The 10,795-nt window shown below is 33.3% G+C and overlaps 2 protein-coding genes across 5 annotated transcripts; one reads left to right on the top strand and one right to left on the bottom strand.

The window, feature by feature from the left end:
• The first annotated feature begins 964 nt into the window (after window positions 1-964).
• Window positions 965-3,360, top strand: LOC139867537 (uncharacterized). 2 transcript variants are annotated; one of them, XM_071855902.1, is made up of 5 exons: window positions 965-1,225; window positions 1,742-1,804; window positions 1,890-2,083; window positions 2,179-2,668; window positions 3,075-3,360. In XM_071855902.1, the coding sequence occupies exons 1-4, from the start codon at window positions 1,208-1,210 to the stop codon at window positions 2,660-2,662; spliced, it is 759 nt and encodes a 252-aa protein (XP_071712003.1). In that variant the 5' UTR covers window positions 965-1,207; the 3' UTR covers window positions 2,663-2,668; window positions 3,075-3,360. The 2 variants fall into 2 exon arrangements, with proteins under 2 accessions (XP_071712003.1, XP_071712002.1); XM_071855901.1 differs by having other exon boundaries at window positions 965-1,804.
• A 1,881-nt stretch (window positions 3,361-5,241) lies between these two features.
• On the bottom strand, window positions 5,242-8,869 carry LOC139866818 (uncharacterized). 3 transcript variants are annotated; one of them, XM_071855109.1, is made up of 15 exons: window positions 8,787-8,869; window positions 8,506-8,709; window positions 8,088-8,166; window positions 7,911-8,000; window positions 7,781-7,819; window positions 7,587-7,643; window positions 7,382-7,430; window positions 7,225-7,289; window positions 7,038-7,148; window positions 6,811-6,947; window positions 6,657-6,696; window positions 6,505-6,567; window positions 6,146-6,339; window positions 5,556-6,048; window positions 5,242-5,453 (listed from the first exon to the last, which is right to left on the bottom strand). In XM_071855109.1, exons 2-14 carry the CDS (start codon window positions 8,700-8,702, stop codon window positions 5,562-5,564), a joined length of 1,608 nt encoding a protein of 535 aa, XP_071711210.1. In that variant the 5' UTR covers window positions 8,703-8,709; window positions 8,787-8,869; the 3' UTR covers window positions 5,242-5,453; window positions 5,556-5,561. The 3 variants fall into 3 exon arrangements, 2 of the variants coding, with proteins under 2 accessions (XP_071711210.1, XP_071711209.1); XM_071855108.1 differs by lacking the exon at window positions 8,787-8,869 and having other exon boundaries at window positions 8,506-8,770; XR_011765637.1 differs by lacking the exons at window positions 5,242-5,453; window positions 8,787-8,869 and having other exon boundaries at window positions 5,911-6,048; window positions 6,146-6,293; window positions 8,506-8,770.
• Between the last annotated feature and the right edge of the window lie 1,926 nt (window positions 8,870-10,795).

Raw genomic sequence — 10,795 nt, 5'->3', positions numbered from 1 at the left:
TGTTTATTCTCAGGTACGAAAGAAATCTTCCGCTGTGCATTTGCTCATTTTATAGATATTACTTGGAGTCATTCATGGCATATTTCAAAAGACGTTGCATTCGAATCATCGAGTTCATCAAGATTATTATTAAGTTAATTATATTTGGATATATTATGAAATGGTATGCATGTCTGTCAACTGTCGATGTAAATGAAAGTTTGTCTTTTAAAAACGAATGCAATGTTTGTAAAATGTATCATATAGAGGTCAAGTACCTCGCGATGTAATCAACTGTTGGGAATTGTTTATAATCGATATGAACTTTGTCCGGATGGATTAGGACGGGTCCTTTCAGGCACTTGGTCTGCTATTACAGGGGTAACCTAATTTTGCATAAACAAGTGTCGACTGGGGCCTTGCATCACGAAAACACTCGGATAAACGTTAATGATTCGGTGATTGGTGGATTGGTTCACGAAACAGAAAAAGGTCAGTCTATTAAAATCCTTGAAGTTTGTAACTTGTGGCTATAGTTATCGTTAATGTAATTATGCATCATAATTGAGAGATAAAATTGTGTTACAGGGATTAAAAATGATGTTAAGGCGGTCGATATATGTGGATCCCGCAGTTGCAGTTTTGTTTTAGAGGTATGTGATTGTGCAGCTTTGTATTTTGTAGTTTCACTGTACAGTTTCTTTCATGTAATGCTTTAGTATTTTATTTTATTGATTATCCAATTTAATTAATATTTATACAAAGCGATTTAATTTTTTGAAGCGTGAGATGTCTGTAAATAACGCTCGGATTTTTGATATGGATACCTGCTATAAAATATTGCTTTTTGCTCGAAGAGTTCCAGGGATGGGTGGTAGATATGTTCTAAACAAGGCAAGTATCAATTGATTACGTAAATTTTGTAGTAATAAATATTTGTTGACTTATTTAGAAACGTGAATTGCTATTTGTTAATTGTAGATAAACATGACGAATCCTGTAGTAAATGACGAAATAATGCTTCATACGAGCACTAAAGCGGTCAAGGATCTACATATCTCTCCTTGTGGCAGACTTGCACTTTTAGCTTCGCTCGGGAAAAAGTTATCAATTATTAGGTTAATTTATTTACTACTTTGTCCTTGTTTTAGTTAGTATATAGTTTTTTATTAACTTGTAAAAAACTCTATTATGTTATTTTTACAGCATTGGTGGCAAGAGCGTTGTGATGACTTACAATTTATCTGTAATGTTGCCGTCCGTTTAACTATCTACTATCTAATTAACGATGTTTGATTGCACCTTATGACATGCATATTAAAACTATAAGCAGTTGGATCTAATACTCTGTTTCCATTTTAATTTTAATCTTTATTATTTTTCAGTCTGTATTGAAAATTTGGAAAGTAAGATTTTCATGGTAACTTTCAAATGCTTTCTGATGATTTAAGAAAGACATAATTACACGAATGGTCCCTGTAGTTTGTCAAAAATCGCATGTTTGCTCCTTTTGCTTTTTTTCTTGCAAAATAGTCATGTGGTTTGCAATTCTTGCAGGGATGGTCCTTATGTTTAACGGGCGTTAGTTATTGCTCATGACCGGACTTAACCAAATAAATAAACGCCCATTAAACAGGACTATTCGTGCAAGAATCACAAACCACTGGATTCTCAAACCCCGTTAAACAGAAGGACTATCCATGCAAAATTAACAACCGTTAAAGAAATTAACTTATGTATGGTTTTATCTTTATATTTTCAGAACCCTGCTTGGTCATGCGCGTGGGATATCAACCATCCAAATTATATGTATGCCGGATTGCAGGTTCACTACTATACTGACATGTATTTATTTATGATTAAAATTTATTTTAAAGTTCATTCAACATTATTGCAATTAATATTTGCAGAATGGTACGCTTTTGGTATATGACATGCGACATACGGTTCATCCAGTTCAATCTATACCTGGACTCGAATCCCGACCAATTCACACAATCCATCCTTTAGCGCATGATACTTCTCATCCTCAAACCGTGACACAACTTCTTACCGCTTCTTCTGCGGATCCCTGTTTATGGAACATTAATAGCAAGATGGAAAAGTTAGTTTAAATTATATTAATTTATATTTGGGAGACAGTCTTACATTAAATGATTTTTATTAATTTATATATTCTTTATTGTGTACTCATTTTAGATTATTTAAAGTCCCGGAATTGGCAAATATGGAAGCTTCATGTACGTCACTTGCTTATGGTTGTTCAACAACAAGTGAAAACATTATTGCTACATACAAACCAAAGATTCAAGGGACCGATTCTGCTCGAAACCGGGAATCGTCTCTAATTAATGGGTTTGCACCAAGCTCGGTGCTTCACGTTCAAAGAGTTCGAAGTAGCTTTTATTTCAAGTTGGGATCTACTTCTGCACAACTAGGTGATGTTGGGATGGTTAAATCTACAATTATAAACGTTGATAATTGTCCACCAATGTTTGCATATGGACACGATGTTTCAAATGGGTTGAAACTGCTTAAGATCCCAAGTTTAGCAGTGGCACAAAGTTTAAAGCCACATCAGCATCCCGTTGTTGATGTCAAGTATTCGCGATCACAAGGGTCGTGTGTGCTCGGTTGCATAAGTGAAGACAAGCTTCAACTATTCTCTGCTAAAGTTTTGTGACAAAAGGTATGTTACTTGATCTCTACAATGAGCCTGCAATTCTAATATATATAATGTTACTATTTTTAGAACGGAGTATTGGGGATCACTAAGAGGGACTTAGCCACCCAACACCCACTCACGCGTTAGAAGGAAACTCCTCACACACCATCGCGCCATGCGTACCTGGTGTACTTTGGGTTAAACCGAGTGACTTATGGCATTACCTTGTCACCAAAACAGAACCCTGGAAAAAACCTCCCCCGAGGATTCGAACGTGCACCGATTTTTTTCACGGATACAAGCCCGCAAACAACATGAGGCTTTTTACCACTCAGCTACTAGCTCGGTGGCAATATATTATGTTAATTTGAAAGTGTGTTTGAGTTATTGAAGTTTCTTCACTCATAACACAGTTTTTACCTGTTTGCAGATTCTTGTTAAGCATATTGAACTACTATTGACATTTGATTCTAGAAGATTCGTAAATAGAACGTTGAATTGGCTGTTATGATGGGTATATTCCAGATAAGATAACGATTAAGATTTCATGTGAATTTTGTAAATATGGCTATAGTTTTGTTTACGTATTGGTAGATCAGTTAGGATTTGTGTATAAAGGAGTTACGTATAAAAAAGGTTTGACCTTTTTATAACTTTTAACAGTTTGCATCGTAACATATACACGTGCAGTTAGTTTGCAATGATACAATGTGGAGATTGGGTATGAAAATTGCATAAGATGTTTTAGTATCATATAAAAAGGCAGTTGAACATTATTATTTGTTTCATTTGATTACTCATGCTTATTCCAAAGCATTATTGTTTTTGGAATCGGGATCCGTTATTCATTCGATGAAAACTCTTGTTGGATATTGTCCAGAAAAAAAGTCAGAACATGGTACTTAATGATACACATATTCGATCAACTCATATGGCCCATCACACGCGACTCCCGCGTGCCAGTATACATCGCGCGCATACATGCTTGCGCAAAGGCGAAGGCAGGCGTGTAACTACACAAAGCCTTCATAAGGACCGCGCCTTGTCAATGTACGACCAGAGAAGGCATTACAGCTTGCAAGATGGATGTGGCAGGCAGGAAGCAGGCCCGAAAAGATGTTTTTACTTTTGTCGGCCCTTTAAGCAAATTGTCACCGTTAGGACAGACCATGATCTCTTTGTCCTATTACGCGTCACTAATGGACAAAGAAATATTACACTATAAATAGGAGGTTCAAGTCACGATATCAGGGGAGAGCAAGAAGGATTCATCTCTACTTGCACCTATACTATTTTTAGTATGAAAACATGACGGTCTCACCACACGTGCTACCTATATAGCGCAATCCTTACCCGCGCTACCGGACTTACAGCACATTACACGATCTTTTTACAGTTACACGTAACGTTCCATGAACATAAATCCTAGCACCTACCCTGATCCATCAATTGCCGGCTATCCTGATGATGGTGGGTCGACGTTTAACCACCCCTGGTGAGATCTTCATCTCACAAGGGATTATTGCCGGACCAGAGAGTTTACTCAAATGACCCTTAAATCCCCCTTATTGTTGTCAAGATTTGACCCTTAAAGTCAAATCTTTTCGGGCCATTTGCCCGCAAATTTTAACCTATCATCACAAAGAGGATATCTAACATTGTAAAGGTCAATTCTCGTTTGTCAAGTTCAACTCTAACCGACAATCTACGTTTTCCAATGATTCGGGATTTGATTCACGACCCAAGTTAACCGCATCAGTAATATATGGTTGAGAACTGACCATTAGTTGCCATATTCCATATCCATGTATTGCTTTTACTGGGTTCGCAAACAAACTGGCCAATTAAATTAATTTCTTTTATATAGTTCACAATAACAATATTTCATGTAGATTGAAAAACTAAATGGATTCCAAGATAGATCTTGTCAAATGTGATTCCAAATGTGTTGTATTTTCATCTGTAGTTACCAAATTATCACTTTCTACCTGTGACGCAGATAATTGAGATAGCATTTCTAGGCGTGAGTTTTGAGTGGGGATTGGGGCGTTGGTAAGTTTTAAACGGGAAAGAAATGTGGTATGGGTTGTGAGTGAAGGGTTGTGATTGGTTGATTTTTTTATTATTATAATATACTCCATATTATTTTATCATCTTTTTAATCAATATATTAGTCATATTTTACCCCATCAACACACCTCTCATACACATTTCAACTCACTCCACTATGTCTTGCAAAAAATACAACCCACACCAAACTTCAACCCCCACCCGCACCACCATCACAAGTGTTATGGTCTTACTGGAGACATATTGGTTAAAAGAACAATTAGTATACCCGGTGTTTCTACTTCGTAGGTTGTTAGAACACACCTATTACATTTCCTTTAAAACAAACGAGACATTTTTAAGATCATTATGAGAAATGTGGCTAGCTGCATAATGGATTAATGGTTTAATACGGAGTACTCCGTATTTGTTTTCTATTAAAATTAAGACCTCTATACAAATTTACACGTTGAAATTAAATTATTAGATAATAAAAATATAAAACAAAGATATAAAGTTTTAATTCATATATTGATATTGAAGATGGACAATTGTAATATACCTAGATAACAATGGTTTAACACTTTCATACTCAACCTAACTGAGCTACTACTAACAGATTAACAAAACAAGACCAATATTTAGAATGACCTGAAACTTTAATCGTTATCTTCTCTTCAATATACTCATATAAGGTTTTCTATTTACCACAATTCTAGAATCAAATATCAATAGTAATTCAAAAATGATTCACAAGAACCTGCAAAAACAGGTGAAAATCATGTTGTCAGTGAAGAAGCTTTACCAACTCATATTAATCTTTCAGCATATGAACAAGAGATTGTTACCTAGATTAACATACCTTTTGTCACGAAACTTTAGCGGAGAAAAGTTGTAGCTTAGATTGACTTATGCAACCGAGTACACACGAGCTTAGAGATTGCGAATACTTGACATCAAGAATTGGATGCCGATGTGGTTTTAGATTTTGTGCCACTGCTAAACTCGGAATCTCAAGTAATTTCAATCCATTTGAAACATCGTGTCCGTACGCAAACATAGGTGGACAATTTTCAACGTTTATAATTGTAGATTTAACGATCCCGAGATCACCTAGTTGTTCACAAGTTGATCCTAACTTGAAATAAAAGCTACTGCGGACTCTTTCTACGAGAAGCATTGAGCTTGGTGCAAATCCACAATACATATAGCGGGTTCGAAAAGGGTCAGTTACTTGAGTGAGTCGAGTCTTCGGTTGGTACGTAGCGATAATGTTTTCACTTGTGGTTGTGGAACCACAAGCTAGTGACACACATGATGCTTCATGGTTCGTCAATTCGGGGACTCGGAATGATCTGGAATAAGTATACAATAAAGAATATTATTAAATAAATAAATAAATAAAGTATATGATTGTCTTGAACAGGGACCAGTAATGACATTTAAACTAACCTTTCCATTGCGCTATTGATGTTCCACGAACAGGGACCAGTAAAAGCAGCAGTAAGAAGTTGTGTCATTGTCTGAGAACGAGAAGTATCGTGCTCGAAAGGATGAATTGTATGCATGGGACTTGAATCGAGTCCAGATACAGATTGAACTGGATGCACAGTATTGCGCATGTCATATACCAGAAGCATACCATTCTAAAAAAAAAAAAAAATTGCAATGTTTTTAAAATTTTGAGTGTGCTAAGACATTTATTATAAAAAGACCAGATCTTTACATATACGGGTCGTTGAAATATAGGATTGATAACATTAAGTTAACATAATTAAAAAGCATAAATGCGTGTCGAAAGATTTGTGAACCTGCAATCCAGCATACATATAATTCGGGTTGTTGATATCCCACGCGCATGACCAAGCAGGGTTCTGAAAATAGATTAAACATAAGTTGAAAAAAAAAAAAAAAACTATCACTTTTTATAAATCAACTGGATTAAAAAAGACAACAACATTACAGGTAAATTGTAAGCCATCACAACGCGTTTGCCACCCATGCTGTAGAAATAAGGAAATAGAGTTCAATTAGTCACTACAAAATATTATTTATTATTAAATTTATATTTATATGATATACAAGAGCAAAGTAGTAGTTTATAGTTAAAGATTAACCTAATAATCGATAAGTTTTTCTCTAGAGAAGCTAAAAGTGCGAGTCTGCCACAAGGAGAGATATGCAGATCGTTGACAGCTTTAGTGCTCAGAGGAAGCATAATTTCGTCATTCGTTATAGGTTTCGTCATGTTTATCTACAATTAAATATTACCATATTACCAATAAGTTTAAAGAGCAATAACAAATATCCAAATTTCAAAATAACTTAATTATTTAATACTTGCCTTATTTAGAACATATTTGTCACCCATCCCCGGAAGTCTTCGTGCAAAAAGCAAAGTTCCATAGCAGACATCCATATCAAAAATTTGTGCACCGTCCACATACATCTCATTCTTCACGATGATAAATTTCTTTAAAAAAATATTAAATTGGATAATCAATAAAAGAAAAACTTGCAGGATAACAAACCTTTAAAACAAAACTGCAATGCCGGGACCCACACGTATTGACCGACCTAACATCATGCTTAACCCCTGCACAGCAATTTTAATTCTTATTGATGATGCGTCATTACATTAATAATAACTGTAGCCACAACCTTCAAAGATTTTATTAAGAGATTTACCTTTTTCTGTTTCATGAACCAGTCCACCAATCCTAGCAGACGCTTGTTTCTGCAAAAATTAGGTTACCCCCGAAAATTCATACAGACGTAAACTAGGCCATCTAGTCATAATTTGCCACATAAAAATGCTACCTGCAATATATGCATTTTATAGTACAGCCTAAATCCTTATCGATAAATCACAACTTCAAAAAATAGAGGATACCTTTAAAAGATTCAGCTCTTTTAACAAACAATCTTGTATGAGGTGCAGATTAGTCCTCTGCAGATTATAATAATAGAAATAATTTCAGCATCATAATATATAAACAGGTAAACAAATAAAACTTTCCTATTCATATTTTTTTACCACACAGCCTATTGGTATATCATAAAGCACAAATCAAGTCAACAATTTACCTCAGCTTCCGAAAACGCAGCTTTTGACGTTTCATCTTTCTGCAAATTTCCAAAGATCATATTACATCAAGCCAACTAATTAAACACCATTAGCTCTCACATGACAGTTTGATAGCTATTTAACTGTTACCTTTGGCTGATTTTCATTCACTAATACGACCGGTGATGCATAGAGCTTTCTCACATCATCGAGACGAACGGATGCATTGCATTGAGGACACTAAAACAATAGAAGTAATAAGTTACAAAGTGCTAACTGCATCCACACAAATCAATCAATAATTAACATAGTTCACTTAAAAATCACCTTAGCATGACGGTTAGCGCGTAACTGAATCCACTTCTTGATGCAAGATAGACCGAATAAGTGTCCACAAGGAAGAGATCTGCCAAAAAAAAAAAAAAAAAAAAAAATACAAATGACAGCTAAATATAGTATAAGTTTCAAACCCTAAATTGTTGAATTATCTTGATCCGATTTTTTTTTAATGAAAATCACACAAATATATTAATAGAATATATATTTATTAAATTGAAACGTCCTATACAAACTTGATCGACACACATAAAGGTACTGGAATAGATTTTTTCCAATTCCTGATTGACAATTTATGCAACTATAAAAAAAAAAAACTTTACGATTTTCATAGTTTGAAATTTATAAAAAACTTATACATTCATAAAATAAAAGGATTATTACAGTAATTAAAAAGCAAGTTACTCACGAAACTTGATGATGACCGTTTAAGGTCCAAGGCTCGATACAGATAGAGCAATTCAATCCATCTAAATTATACTCTTTCAATTTTTCCGAATTCTTGTGTTGTTGTTGTGGTTGTTGTTGTTGTGAGTTATCGGTGGCGATGACAGGGGCGTCAATAAGCATTGGAGAAGATGTATCGATTACGGATTGGGGATTCATAGTAACTCTACTCATTAGATATATGCAAATGTAATTGATGATCAGAACTTTTAGGTTACACCAAAAAAAAAAAAGATTTTTTACCTAATATTACTGGAGTAACTTTCTGCTTGTGCGTGGTAACCGCCTCAATAATACGGAGTATTTAGCCCCTAAACATATATAGGAAAAAAGGATTGCGGCGACGTTAAGCAATATTTAATAAACTATTTTTTTTAAAAAATATCACAAATACTCCGTATTACAGTATTTATAGAGAAGTTTTTTTTTTTTTTTATTACGATAGCTACCATTTTATTTTATTAACATTAACATCACAAATTTTATAAAAGCCGTTTAGGATCACCCAAGGAGACTAAACCACCCACGTAATCATCTCTCGCAGTTGCATAACTCGCCACCAACTGTTGCCCTTGAAGAACCTGGACCAATCTGAGGGCATCACCGGTAAACACCCCTCTCACGCTGTCCCCACAACGCATTCAAAAGACGACATTCGATGGATTTCAAGGTCAGTGAATAACCTTGTGTGCAATGTTGTAGACTCTAGGAATCGAACTCATAACCTCCAATAAAGAGTGTCATGTCACTACCACTTGAACTACGATACAAGGTTAACATAATAATTAACATAATATATGATAGTGAAAGGGTTGTATTGTCGTTTTGCTTTAAAAATCATGTCGTTTTGAAACAATTACTTATAGGTTTTAGATTTTTAGTGGGACGTATGTATCATGGAGGGTTAATAACATGTTTTAGTGGGTTTATATTTTATTGTTGAACATTCGTCATTATTCACTTTTACTGTTCCCTTTGTGCGATTAGGGTTAGTTGCTGTGACAACTCGAAAATTTCCAGCCAAATTTAAACTTTATCTTTATATTATTCCGACACGATAAGCAAAGTTTGTTAAGTTAAATCTCAAGAATTTTAAACCGTGTTCATACATTCATTATAACCTCGACCAAATTCCGACGATTCACGAACCGTTATATATAAATAGATATGTATATATATATATATGTATATATATGTATATATATATATTATAACTTGAGAATATTAATAAAGTATTAAATGTATAATACTTTACACGAACGTATTTGTTTCAATATGTTTATCGATGGAATTAGAAGATAATATCAAATGATTGATTTATCAGATACATTGTGATATGATTACGGGTCTATGTTATGAGGTCCACTGTGATTTAAGAAATCTATTCTTTTTGACAACATTCAGAAAATGGTAAAGTGATTTATAAGTAAGAACGTGAAGTGTAAATAACTTAGATGTTGGATATCGACAAGTTAAGTAACTCGACATTTTTCATTAAGATGATTTCATACGTTTATTTAACCTTTGGACTTTATCTCATGCTTCACCAACAGACTGTAATTTAAAAACTTGAAACCTATTATGAATATATATGATTCTACTTTTCTAAAACGTTTTATGATATAACGATTTCCATTATTTTAACCTTTAAACAAAATGATTTTTAAATATATTTAGTTTTGGAAAACAAAATTATCATATTTATTTGATTTAGTTTCAAACGTACAAAAACGTTTTCAGTTTAAAAAGAACTTTACTATTAAAACGTATACAACTTTTATAAATATCTAGAACCACTTTTGACAACTCATTACTTAATCAGTATGATGAAGATAACGATATTTATATTTTATTTTATTAAATATATATAACGATTTAAATTAATATTATATATATTTATACGCGTATTATACGTATATAGTTTTATACTTTTACTATACTTAAACTTTACATTTACTTTATTTTTACTTTACTTTAACTTTAATAATTCACTTTAATAATTCATACTTTAATAATTTACTTTAATAATTCATTTTAATAATTCATACTTTAATAATTCATTTTAATAATTCATACTTTAATAATTCACTTTAATAATTCATACTTTAATAATTCACTTTAATAATTCAAAAATATATTATAAATAGAATTCAATAGGTTTCATTATTTCATAGAAACTTGAAAATATTTTTCTTTAAACTCTCTCAATCGATTTACATATATATATTTACTCCGTATTATTTCAAGATATT

This window comes from Rutidosis leptorrhynchoides, chromosome 9 (assembly GCF_046630445.1).
Source record: "Rutidosis leptorrhynchoides isolate AG116_Rl617_1_P2 chromosome 9, CSIRO_AGI_Rlap_v1, whole genome shotgun sequence".
NCBI lineage: Eukaryota > Viridiplantae > Streptophyta > Magnoliopsida > Asterales > Asteraceae > Rutidosis > Rutidosis leptorrhynchoides.
Note: the sequence above shows the minus strand (reverse complement) of the source record. Positions and strands in the feature narration are given on the sequence as shown.